This window comes from Tetrao urogallus (genome assembly GCF_951394365.1).
Source record: "Tetrao urogallus genome assembly, chromosome: 1".
Taxonomy (NCBI): domain Eukaryota; kingdom Metazoa; phylum Chordata; class Aves; order Galliformes; family Phasianidae; genus Tetrao; species Tetrao urogallus.
In genome coordinates, this window is record NC_136813.1 from 180,260,860 (window position 1) to 180,274,363 (window position 13,504).

Below are 13,504 nucleotides of genomic sequence, written 5' to 3' on the forward strand. Positions count from 1 at the left end.
ATGGCGGCGGGCGAGCGGCAGAGCCGCGAGTACCTGGAGCGGCACGGGCTGCCCGCGCTGCTGCACCGCCTCGCCGCGCTGCTGCTGTACCGCCGGCCCGGTGCGGCCCTCCGGGGGTCGGGCTGAGGGGAAACGGGGTGTCGGCGGGTTTATCGCCGCGCTCCGGAGGGAGAGGTGTTCTGTCGGGGGTGGGAAGGAAACCCTCGGGGCGGGCGCGGGGAGGGGCAGAAGAATGGGCGCGGAGGGCCCGCGGCAGCCCCGGCCTCGGTCCGTTGCAGAGCGGCCGCGGCAGTTCCTGCTCCAGGCGCTGGAAGCGGTGCGAGCGGCGCGGCGCGGCGAGGCGGCGATGCCGTCCGTGCTGGACGAGGCGGATGTGGAGGCCGTGTTCAGGATGCTGGACGCCGCGGGGCGCGGCTTCGTCACGGGCAGGCAGTGCCGAGCAGGTCGGTCCCGCTGCCCCGCGTTTGCTAAAAACGTTTCAGATCTCTGCCTACTTACACCGTGACGGCATCGGCGTTTGTGCCGACGCGGCCGGCGCTTCGCGACGTTAAACACGATCACTTTTCTTAACGATATCCCGGTCGCGTTCTGCCTTAAATCAGTCTGCCGAAGACTTGCTCTGGAACCCCTTTCCTTTCCCTCAGCACTTACGACGCTGGGGCTGAGCACCGCAGAGCTGCGCGTCGGGGACGAGGAGGAGGTCGGGCTGGTCACGTTCAAGGAAGAAATGTAAGTGCCGCCGCAGGGGTCCTGCAGGAGTTTCCTTGAAGGTTACCCCTCGCAATGCAAGACCTAGGAAGGTCGACGCTGTAGCATGGACGGGCTGCTGAGCTTTCGGGATCCCTGCAAAGCAGCCCTACCCCATTTTCCCCCCACAAACCCGGCAGCATCGGGCAACCCTGCAGATCGTAGCAGCACAGAATGGCTCCTGAGTTCCAACCCCCCGGCCCAGGCTGGGCCACCAACCTCCAGCTCCGGTACCAGAGCAGGCTGCCCGGCGCCACAGGGAGCAAACCGCTGCTATAGAAAACAGCGCGCTCAAGCAAAGCAGGGGCAGTCACGCAGCAATGAAGCGAGCTCCAGCTTGCGCTCATTGCTGATGCTCACGGCGTGCTTCGAGGGACGTTGTTCGGTAACTTACAGCCACTGCAAGAAAACAAAGCAGTTGTCCTCACTTACCTAACCGGATGTTCTCTTCTGTCCTAGGATGAAAACGTTGCTGGAAGGCTGGACTGTGGAGTGATTTAAGAGTGGTCTGCTCTGTATATTAGAAATAGGTATTTTGCTCCATCCAGTTACTGGTGGGTCAAGACAAGTTTAAGCAGTACATTTATTTTCCCCCCATCCATTTTAGCTGTCGGCTGAGAGAACAAATGACAAAAACATGTTTGTGCTTACCAGGCACTAGAAATGCATTAATTAAGATAATAAGATTGCCTGAATAAGTAGAAACCCTGTTTACAAATCAAAAATAAGTGTTTTGGCATTTCCTCCTTCAACTGTGGCCTCACAGTGCTGGTACGAAAAACATCATCAGTTTCAGCAACTTCAAAATGTTCATGTTTGGAGAAATACAGCATTGCCAACGATCACAGCTTTTAAATAAGGCCATGAATAAAGGAAGTCCTACTCAAAAAACAGAGGCCACTTGGGGACAGCAAAAAAAAAAAAAAAAAAAAATTGAATTTTGAAATAGTATTGATAAATAAAAATGATATATTCCTTCATTCCATGCTGAGACTCGCTGTGCACATTTTAATACAGAACACCCATTACACCAGGGATTGAGAAGTGGAAAACATCTGCACTTAGGTGAGAGCATGCCAGCTGTCCATACTGCACATAGCTGCACGTGCATACATGCACCAGCTCTGAAGTCATTATACCAGTGTGACAGCATGCCAAAGCAACAAGGCAGGCCATCCGAAAACAAGTAACACATTCATTAGTAATGAAGAACCTGTGAGCTTCTAAATGTCAAGACAAAGTAGTTCTGGAAAAGAAAGATCTGTGCAGTTAGAAGTCAGCACCATAGCATCTTAAAGGTTTTTTTTTGGAACTGTATATAATAAAAAGTAAGATTATATCAAACCAATGACACAGCTTTCTGCTTATTTTTTTTTTTTTTAAACAAGTGATCTAGATTAAGTTTTAACCACTTCTGAAAAAAGTCTTTATTTGCCCATACTTGGCCAAATAGCTCTCAAATTGAGAAGAATCTCAACATCCTGTTGTGCTAATTTGTAAACTCCCAGTTCATTTAACACTGCTGTTGCTGATGGCTGGTTTGGCTGCAATGGTGCTTCGCTTTCTGAGGCTGACTGCAGTACTTCCTTCAGAAGCAAGGCAGAACCAATATTCAGATTCAGGATAATGCAGGCCTCTTTGATGCTACATGAGGGAAAAAAAGGTACATATGGATTAATAAAAGAAGCAACCATGGGATACTCGATTTTGTATGCCCAGCAACTAAGAAAAAAAAAGTTCCCACTGACTTCCGAAAAGGATCAGAAGTACTGAACTGGAAACTACTGCTTATAGCATGACTAACATGAGGGTGGATTATGACAGAACAAGGGGGAATGGTTTTAAACTGAGACAGAGGAGATTTAGGTTAGATATTAGGAGGAGGTTTTTCACACAGAGGGTGGTGACGCACTGTAACAGGCTGCCCAAGGAGGCTGTGGATGCGCCATCCCTGGAGGCATTCAAGGCCCGGCTGGATGTGGCTCTGGGCAGCCTGGTCTGCTGGTTGGCGATCCTGCACATAGCAGGGGGTTGAAACTGGATGAGCATTGTGGTCCTTTTCAACCTAGGCCACTCTATGATTCTATGATTCATTCTATGAAATAGCATATTTATTTTTGCTAAGTATTTGCCATTATAAATGTCAAGACTGTGCCTCCCCAAGGGGTCCCCGATGATCCACATATTTTAAGTCTTTCTTCCCCTCTCAAACTATGAAAAGATTCCTGATATGTAAAACACATGCATCTGGACACTCTTTTCTGAAATACTGACTGATGAGACTTCCTACTTACTGCTTGAAGTAGTTTTCCGGCCTCTTACAGTAGTGTGAAAACAAAGGAAAAAGGTTTCTGGTCATGTCAAACTGAAGCTGCGCTGCTCCTCCTTCATTGAAATGATTTGCCATAATTATCTGCCAACAGAAAGGGGTGCATCTTCTGTTTAGGCCAGCCACCAACCCTTACGCTGTGCCGCGTGTATTTTGTGCACACCCACCTCCTGATATATGTAAGTGTCCACTTTCTCTGCGAGCATTTGCCAGAATATTTTAAACAGAGAGTGACAGAGCTGCTGTTCCAGTTGTAGCAAGCGGTCTCGTAGAGTCAACAACATTGGGCAAGCTGTGCTTGACAAAGACATTACTGCCTGCTCTGCCTGAGATGGTAAAGATAACCACCTGAAAGAAATCATCACTGACGTCACTACAGTGAAATTATTCGTATTACAATAGCTGAAGTTAAAATATCACTTAAACAAATCTTAGCTGTTCTCAACGGTGCACAGTTTTCTCCCTTTCCACTTCAAAGCTAAAAGTAATCGCTGAGCTGTTGTATTTGTTTAGTGAAGTATTTTAGGATCTCATCATCAACCAGCCAAGAACCCTTGTGATTCTGTGAAGACAGAACTGGTCACTACATGCCACTTTTAATACTACTTTGAGGAGAACAATTCTCATCTAAACTGTATTTACCCAGAATTCTTCCTTGTTTTTTTAAGGTAACGTGCCCACTTATTGCAGAAGTGCTTTAGAAAACATAACAATAAGTAGGCTTGAGGAAAGTGTAAAAAAACTCTTCAAATGCTTACTACTCTGAGCCCTTCCTATTCAGAAAGCTGAATTTCTTATTTTTCTTTTCTTGCCTTTATTTGCCCCAGTGTTTTTACCAGAAAAAAACGACTGCGATGTGAGAAGAGAATGAGCAGATAGAATCACCTCTCTTTTTTGTACAGCTTTGCAGCATCTGTGAACTCCCTGAAGACGTGGTACACTTGGCGACTCAACATATCGTGTTTCAGGCGTTCCAGGAGGTTGATCATTTCATCAAAGACAGAACTCTCCATTGAAGCCAGCTGCCCCAGCTGCAGCTGGCTGACAGCATCGCTTTCTGCACAAACCTCCAGTTCAGCCTGCTGTAGCTGCAAGAAGAACTAGAGAAAGACAATCAGATATAAGTACTACCAAAAATAATCTTATTATTTGAACTTCTCTTCTGTACTTCAGCAGGTAGGATTCTAGAAAACACTCTTCTGACACTTTGATAATCTTACAATTTTAAGATTATAAAAACAATTTCCACATGGTCCCCATGTCTGTAAAAACAAAGCACTGTGTTTCAATCCTAAAAGCGTAACCGACATGGGTTTCAAATACAACAGCAGACAGATCAAAGGAACAGATTCAAAGAAATACTAAGTAGGTGCTTTGAGACAGCAGAACACTTTAAAACAGTCAAAATCACTTGCCCTCGCCCCATCCCATCTGCAACAATAAACTAGAATTTAGAACTTGTTTCAGAATTAATGTCTCATTAAGTTTGCTGGTCTGACAACAGCAAGGAAATGGATTGAGTTTAACGTGACAGCAGTAATGATCTCCATGTTGCCTCTAAGAACATCAAGATGTTTGTGCAGATGCAGCTACGTAACATGAAGGCTGCTCTCCCCTCAAATCACGATTTCCTAGAGCCACAGTTCCCTGTGAAGGTAAAAAGAACCTGGTGGCTGCCCGTCCCACACACAGTGCCTATTCCACATCTTTTACACGTGGCAGTTGTACGACCTCGTACCGCAGCAGTCACAGAACAGCTGAGTTGTCAGCAGGCTGTTATACAGCACAATAACCCACACCCCATAACCAGTTATGGATGAGTGGTGTTTCTGCACACCTGGTCGGAGCTGTAACGCAGGTACCCAAACCAAATCCATTTAAGCTAACTTAGCAAGGAGCTCAAGAAACGTGTGCATGCTACTGCTCTCCATGCACTTCAACCAGCAACACACTGGCTCAGATCTCCAAAATCAACTTGCATGCTTTTACAATGTGGAGCACATAAAGCAACAACCTTTTTGGCTGCTCAAACCATTCAATTCCTCAGGTTCTCTCTGCATATCTCTACCAACTTTATTGTCAATAAAGCTTAAACATCAGACAGTAATCTACCAATATCTTTTCTATTCAACCTGAATTCATATCTAGTTATATTTTTTCCATAATTAATTGTTCTGAATACATTTAAATAATGCTGAAAATAAAGTGTTTTATTATGACACAAACAAAACTATTGAACATTTTAAATATTTACTTACTACATTGTCAGCCCAGTCTGCCAGCACAGTTGCTATGTAGTTAACAGCATTGAGGATCGCACAGTATCGGAAGCCTAAAGAATCTCTACTCTCTTCCTTCATTACTTGAGTTAATCGTATCCTAAAATCATCAACCAACTCCTTCTGTAGCCCCAGGAACTGCAGTTTTCTGGAAGCCGTTGGAAGATTCTTATACCTGTCTGGGAATTAATATGTTTTATATTTTCCAACACTGAAGAGAAAAGTTTTGAACAAGAGACATTACTGGCAGTTTATCCTCACTACTATAATGGCATCATACAACACTTGAAAACACCTGACTCACAACAGCATCAAGGAGCACACACCACAACCTCCTTGGGCAACCTGTGCCAGCGCGCCGTCACTCTCTGCATGAAAAACTTCCTCCTGATATCTCACTAAACCTCCCCTGCCTCAGTTTAAAACCACCCCCCTTGTCCTATCACTATCCACCCTCATAAACAGTCCTTCCCCCTCCTGTTTATGTGCTCCCTTCAAGTACTGCAAGGCTGGAATGAGGTCTCCTGGGAGCCTTTTGTTTTCCAAGCTAAACAAGCCCAGTTCTCTCAACCTTTCCTCATAGGAGAGGTGCTCCAGCCCTCTGATCATCTTAGTATCTCTACTATTAACGAGTTTCAGTATTTTTTAAGTGTTACTTTCTAAATGTCTCAATGGCTCAAGATTATTTGCCCTGAAATTTGTGTCCAAAACACAAGATGAACAGGAACATTTTTTATTAAGTTAAACATCACAACTTTGCAACAATTTTATTTGGTGATTGTTGTTGACACAATTAACCTTCAACAAAGGAATCTATTAGATGCCATTTTTCTGTTACTCGTTATAAACAAGAGGAATGTCCATAGGTTAGCAGTTACCTGTTATAACTAACAACAGAGTCATAAAAGTTTCCGCACAGTCTGGCACTTTCATTTCATCCACATCACTGATATCTTTGTACTGCGATACCCACGCAGCCTCTGATGAAAGCATAGAGTCCATTTTCTGAAGAGCAACTGAGATGCAAAAGAATTGTAAATGTTGTTAGTACTTAATAATAATAAAAAAAACCTCAATTATCTAAAACCCCAAAAATCATCAATATAAAAATGTTTATTTCCAGTAAGTTGAATTTTATCTTTTCATGTACAGAAAAATTCCTGATGACTGGTTTTATATAGAACCAGCCCCAATAACAGTATTGCAGACACAGATGTAACAACATCAGGATTAACTGTGGTTTTTGTTTTAAATAGTTGATTGGTTCCTTTCCAGTATACTTCCTCTCCTCTTCCTCAAAAATTAATACCTTCCCTTCATTTCAATTTCAAGGCTGTCTTTGCACAAATAAATATGTAACACTGTCTAAAAATAAACATATTAGATCCCATACAGCTTAGTCTTATAAACTTCAGGAGCACTACTGCAGCCAAACCAATTTTTAGTCAAAACCACCACAGAATACTGAAGTATCACAGAACGGTTGGGGTTGGCAGGGACCTGGGTCTGTATGGCCGAACTCCTGCTTAAGGAGGGGCACCTATATAACAGGGTGACCAAGGCCACGTCCAGGCAGCTTCTGAAGATCTCCAAGGAGGAGACTCCACAGCCTGTGCCAGTGCTCAGCCACCCACACATCACAGAAGTTCTTCCTGATGTGCAGATGGAACCTCCTGTCTTCCAGTTTGTGCCCACTGCCTCTTGTCCTGGCACTGAACATCACTAAGAGTCTGGCTCCGTCCTCTGTGCACCCTCCCTTCAGGTACAGAATCATAGAATCACAGAATGGCTTGTGTTGGAACGCATCTTAAAGCCCACCAGCCCCAACCCCTGCCGTGGGCTGGCTGCCCCCCACCAGCTCAGGCTGCCCAGGGCCCCATCCAACCCGGCCCTGAGTGCCTGCAGGGATGGGGCACCCACAGCTCTATGGGCAGCTGTGCCAGGGCCTCATCAGTAAAGAATTTCTTTTAACATTTAATCTAAATTTCCTGTTTTTAGTATAAAACCGTTTCTCCTTGTTGTACCACTATGAGCAAACTAACAAAGTCTGTGTCTTTCCTGTTAATAAGCTCCCTTTAACCACCAGAAGGCCACAACAGGGTCTTCTCAGAGCCTTCTCTTCTCCAGGCTGATAAATTCCAGCTGCCTCATCCTCTTCTCATACGAGAGGTGTCACAGCCCTCTTCATGGTCCTCTGGTTCTGCTTCAACAGCTCCACACCATTCTTGTGCTGGGGGCCCCAGGCTGGGAGCAGTACTCCGCATGGGGCACACAAGGGCAGAGTAGAGGCGAAAGGCACAGAGATGAGATCTCCTGGAGCCCACCGTTCTCCCGGCTGAACAGCCCCAGCTCTCAGCCTATCCTCACAATGGAGGCACTCGTCCATTCAGCATCTTGGTGGCCCTATGCTGGACTTTTTCCACTATGTCCATGTTAGCCTTCAGGACAGCAAGAGCACAACTATTGGCTCATGCTCAACTTAGTGTCCATCAGGACTTCTACACGCCTTTCTGCAGAGCAGCTTTCCAGCAGGATAGCCCCCACTATGTCCTTGTGCTGGCAGTTGTTTCTTACCATATGCAGGATTTTGCACTTCATCATGTTGGTCTTCACAAGGTTCCTGCCAGCCCACCTCTCCAGCCTGTCCAGAGCCTTCCGGATAGCAGTGCAGCCCTCTGGTGAATCAGCCTCTTCCCCTAGTTCTGTCACCTGCAAATTTACCTAGGGTACACTCTACCTCACCGCCCAGATCAATACAGAAAACGCTAAACAGGACTGAGCCCAGTATTGACCCCTGGGCATTCTACTCACTGCTGACCTCGAGAATGTGCCTTTTGTAGTAGCCCCATTCAAGTGGCTTATCCTACTGGAGGAGTATATATTGCCCAATCAGAATGAAGACATACACAGACCAACAAAATTCCTTTTAAGTCTTACATTTCTTTTCCACTGTTAGCCATCTCTGGAAGCAGGACTCTTCTGAGAGAATATGCATGCAACTGGGAAAGCTGCTGAGATAACCATGAACACTGTATAGCTCTCTCTCAAACAGAAGTACCTCGTCCACAAGGTGACAAAAAAGAGTGTCATCATATAACAGGAATGGAATATCAGCAGCCAGCTTCTCCAAAATCAGCATTACAAGAGCACGAGAGAATTCAAGCTTTTAAAAGAAAAAGGAAGTGAATAAAATATCAGAGAGAGGTATGTATAAACATGTGCAAATGTATTTGACTTTTCAAACTGTTACTGGACTGTGTTAAGTCTCACTGCACTGCACACTAAGTAAAATCAGCAGACGAGTGCCTGCACGAGCTGACTGTGCAGGTATTTCTACACACACAGCACCACTGAAGCGCTTACCCCAGCATTCACTGCCGATCCCGCCTTGTCCAGTATTGGCTGGATTTTGTCATCAAGGAACTTTGCGTGATTTCCAATCCACATAAGCACTTGTGTTAAATACCACTCAGGCTTATTTGAAAAATAAAATAAAATGAATAAGCTCACTAATATACACATTATACAAAATGCTCTGTAGTAGCAACTGTCAGAGTGCAAACACACTTAGATTTGCCCAAGACTGTCAACACAAACACACAGACTTGTACACCTAAACTCTTACAAAATGGTTCTCAAATCCTGCTGCAGAAGCATTACAGCAGTGCTAATGCTTTGCTTGTAAGAAATCTGCTTAAATGACATTTCTTGGATGAAAAGACTCAGCTTTTGTAGATAACTCATACAAAAAGCAAGTCAATTTCCAACAAGCAATCTGGACATAAGTCAAACAAAATTATACCCATTATATCCCAGCAGCTGAATCCAGTATTTACAGTTACATGAATGTAACTGAGCACAACACAAAGCCACAGCCTTAAACAATCTTTGAGTTCAAGCAATTTTCAACATTGCAAAATGATTTGCAAGGATGAAGATGAAATTAATCCATGCTTCTGAAATAATGCAAGTGAATCAAAGGTTGCAGTAATTATTTCAAAAAGATTTAGGCAAGAGAAAAATATTGCCTAGCCCAGAAAAGATGTTAATCCTCTCAAAGGTGTCCAAGCACTCACCTATCCACACTACAGTAGATGCAAGTACCACATATCTTAAGAAACTGAATTTCCAGAACAAAAGCGTTGAAGCTATATAATTTAATGCTGCTAAAAATAGTAGCAATAAAATTAACCTGTTTTCTTCCATACCTTGCTTAAAACATTGGTTGGTTTATTTCCAGTGAAATGATACCGGAATCTTTTCTGAAGAGGATTCAGCATGATCTGCATTGGAAGGATAATAGGCGGTGATGGGGGTAAGGCGTACTTTTCTGGCAGTTGTTTAGGTTTGGTTAACAGTTCATCTCTAAGTTTGACAGTTAAGGACAAATGCAAGCATTGAGTTGCTCCAAAAGCATGACTTAAATTGTTTACAAAAACAAACAATGTTTTAGCTCTACCTCATTGACTGTATTGCATCTCATTGGCAGCATTACACAAACTATAAAATTCCTCAAATTTGTACAATACTCAAAAGTTTCAGTTTTATAAACTATTTAACATAACTCTGGCTGCTAAGAATTATTTATTCTATGACAGTACAAGTCACCGAAGTCAGTATGATTTAGGAAATCAGTATCACGAAACAAAATCCCATCATCATTCCCAAACCTGTATCCAAGAGACACGTGCATTCATGTTTCTTACAGGAGCATCAAAGATTCATGAAAATAATACATGCAATATGTGATTTCCCTCCTTGAAGCAAGGGATTTAAGTGGCCTAATGTAACTGACCAGAATTGCTCCCAGCACCACGCTGCATAAAATGACCACGTTCATTCCTATTCCAGTACTGTGCTGGGGTTTTGTTTGTTCAAACCACCTCGGGGGGGGAAAAAACAAAACAAAACAGCCAAACAAAAAAAACTTGAGTTTTATTTCTGCTTGATTTTACCCTCCAACAAGGAACAGGATGAGCAGCAACTTCTGATTTACCCCTCAAAGGCAGATCAGAGTCAGAGAAGAGAATCACGAAGGTTAAAAGATTTCCAAGATCATTCAGTCCAACCATCCACCTACCAATATTTTTTTTAGTACAACATCTAAATGTTTCTTGAACATCTCCAGGGATGGTGACTCCACCACGTCCTTGGACAGCCCATTCCAGTGCCTGACCACTCTTTCAGAGACGTTGTTCCTAATATCCAATTCGAATCCCCCCTGGCACAACTGGAGGCAATTCCCTTGTCCTATCACTCAATCACAGAAGGAGATCCTACTGCTACTCAATGAAAATCGTTCTGTTTTTTATAATTCCCTTGTGACACACACATATATTTTCAACTCTCTCTCCCTTCTGGGATGGGACATATTAAAGTGATTAACACTTCTTCGAATTCTAGCTCTGTTCACTTATTATCTCCTATATGAAAAAGTACATTCTAATGTTAACAAAAGTAACAAATTCAAATTGTCTTTTTTCTTTAGCGAGAACAGTTTTACTGCTTTCCACGAGAATGTGCACCTTTGACATTTATTACCCTCACAATACATTAATTTTTAAAGGATACGATGTTTGCAATTTCAGAAGCTGACAGAACAACATCTCTAAATTGTTGTAAACATCAGAAGCATTGGCTGGTGCAGTAAGGCCAAATGCTTGAGACTGCGGCGGCCCCACAAATGGCCAACGAAGCTGGGTCAGCACTTCTTCAAAGTCACTGCAACACAAAACACACACTTTACCACAAAGCTACAGCACCACATGAGATGAGGGAGTGATGAGGCACCCCATACCTTGACAACTTGTCCTTAAGAATTTTATGCCAAAATTTAACAGTGGATCTCACAAACGAAAGAAGATGAGAACAAGATGACTCCTGAAGTTTAATATCCAGTTCTGCCATAGATGCTAGAGTACTGGCTGCCTCTGGAACATTGTTGGTCATCAGATACTGCTGAATGTTATCACTATAAAGTACAAGAAGAGCTGAGACAAAAGTTAACTAAAGACAACACAAAAGAATCAACTGCATACTGAGAAGTTGACACAAAACTTGCTCAATCTAAAATATTTTAATGAGACAAACTAGGTTACCACCCCATCACATACATGTAGTACTCAGCAAGGATTCCTGTACAAAGCTCTTTGTGTGAAATTCCTTAAGTGGCTGAGAGTCTGTCACAGAGACCTGCAGGCAGAACTGCTGAAGGAAACAAACGAGGCCCAAAGTTCTTTGAAGCACTGCTCTTTAAGTAACTTGATCAAAGAACTGTTTTTTCTCTTGCTTCCCAGGAGGAAAACTGGAAACAAGTTTCAGACTGCAGCCGACCTGTCACATTTCTGTAGCTTAGAACAAGTTGTTTCATAACTTAAGTCTCTCTCAAGATTTGATCCAAATTTCAAATTTCAATTTCTGACATTCTTTACGAGCATTACACAAAATTTTCCACCAAAAGAAGCTACAAATCGCATGAACTAAGATGGCACTGCTCATTCCCATTAAGATAGAATCAGTGTACCAGAATGAAAACTCAGAATTACAAAGCCCGAAGTGTAACAGTTCTGCTCGAGATATTCAAGTGTATTTTAGTTCTTTCACTGTAGTTTACAATGGGTGAAAGTTTGATGCACACAGCACCATAGAGAGTTACTGCGCTCTTCCTTAAACCAGAGCAGTAATTTCCAGCTCTCACTGGAGAACACATTAACAGTTTACATGATCAGATGACAACTTGCTGTCCTCATTATTTCTTAAATTTGTTTATTTACCACTGAATCTTTGAAAAAGCTGTGCGATATCACTAGTAAGAATTCTCCGTAAGTATATCAGCTTTACCTGAGCTCTTCTATTCGGGAAATCCATTTAAGATAGGACAGGTGACGCTCAATCTCCTCTACCTGGCTGATGAGCACACCAAGATCCTCCATCCACGGCTGAGCTTTCTCTAAGTGGCTGCTGATGGAATCAGACAGGAGAGTTTCTTCCTCTAAAAGCCGATTCAGACTTTTTTTAGAGTCCTCTGCATTCTTTAAGGCATTCTGAATTCTTTTAGGAACTTCGGATGAAACTGTAAGCACCTGCATTTACAGACAAGCATTAAGGCCCACACAGGAACGCCGCACGGAGAAGAAGTAAAGATACTCACCTGTTCTTCCAACTGCTTTTTGTTTTCAGACAGCTTTTCAATGAGGCTGCCCAGCTTCTTCAGAGAATCATAGTCATTCCCAACTTCTCTTTCCACAAATTCCGAAACGTAATACGGGATATCGCAGCGATCTGGATCTCTGAAGACTTCTTTTTTCATCACATTAACGGCTGCCATGCCTTCTTTCTCTGCAACGTTATTTACGTAATTTCTACTTGGTCACCACTAAGGCAGCACTACCAACTACCGACCCACCGAGGACTCAGAGCTGCGGGAAACACCTGAACGTTAAACGCGGCCTTTAATAGCAATACCGGCTTCAGTGAGGCGGGACAGGACAGGACAGGACAGGACAGGACAGGACAGGACAGGACAGCGCGCAGCTCCGCCAGCACCGTGTCCTCCCGCCCTGCCCCCCGGCCCAGCCCGGCCCGGCCCCACCGCGCTCCCCCACGCCGCCCCCGCCGCGTCAGCACAGCGCGGCCCAAGGACGCAGCGGCTGAGGCGCGCGCAGCACAGCCCGGGCGCCGCCAGAGGCGCATGCGCACCTGCTTCCTCCCCGGCCATCCGCACGGCCACGGTCGCGCCCGCCCCCTCCTCTCCCCTCCCCGCTACCTCCGGAGGGCGGCACCGCGCTGTTCCTCAGGCGCCGTCCTGAGGGGGAGGCGCGACCGGCCTGTGCGGCGGCCTCCGTCCCGTGCAGCTGTGCGGAAGGTGCTGTGCTGGCGCTCCCGCCGTGAAGCTGCCCCGCCGGTTGAGGAGGCGGCAGCCGCCGGGCGGTGTCGGGCCGGACCCATACCCCCATCCTCAGAGCGCACGGAGCCGGACCACCTTCCGTTCATGGGATTTTATTCACACAAGCAGCACGAATTCCCGATTTGGTTTAGAATCGCTGAAAACGCAGCGTAGCTGCCGCTGCAGAACAGCCTCGTTCTGCCTCCCAGCAGCAGCCTGGCTCAGCCAGGGACAGAGCGAGGCGCTACGGCCTGACACACCGTT

The 13,504-nt window shown here is 44.8% G+C and overlaps 2 protein-coding genes across 2 annotated transcripts; one reads left to right on the forward strand and one right to left on the reverse strand.

Moving 5' to 3' along the window:
• Positions 1-1,243, forward strand: EFCAB10 (EF-hand calcium binding domain 10; the record flags this gene model as incomplete). The annotated part of the gene is made up of 4 exons (XM_079533701.1): positions 1-100; positions 279-443; positions 645-729; positions 1,207-1,243. The coding sequence occupies 4 exons, from the start codon at positions 1-3 to the stop codon at positions 1,241-1,243; spliced, it is 387 nt and encodes a 128-aa protein (XP_079389827.1).
• Positions 1,244-2,174: 931 nt separating this feature from the next.
• RINT1 (RAD50 interactor 1) lies at positions 2,175-12,682 on the reverse strand (the record flags this gene model as incomplete). The annotated part of the gene is made up of 13 exons (XM_079547444.1): positions 2,175-2,391; positions 3,042-3,160; positions 3,244-3,424; positions 3,962-4,176; positions 5,335-5,534; positions 6,234-6,371; positions 8,293-8,518; positions 8,719-8,829; positions 9,564-9,720; positions 10,927-11,076; positions 11,153-11,326; positions 12,196-12,437; positions 12,506-12,682. The coding sequence occupies 13 exons, from the start codon at positions 12,680-12,682 to the stop codon at positions 2,175-2,177; spliced, it is 2,307 nt and encodes a 768-aa protein (XP_079403570.1).
• Positions 12,683-13,504: the final 822 nt, after the last annotated feature.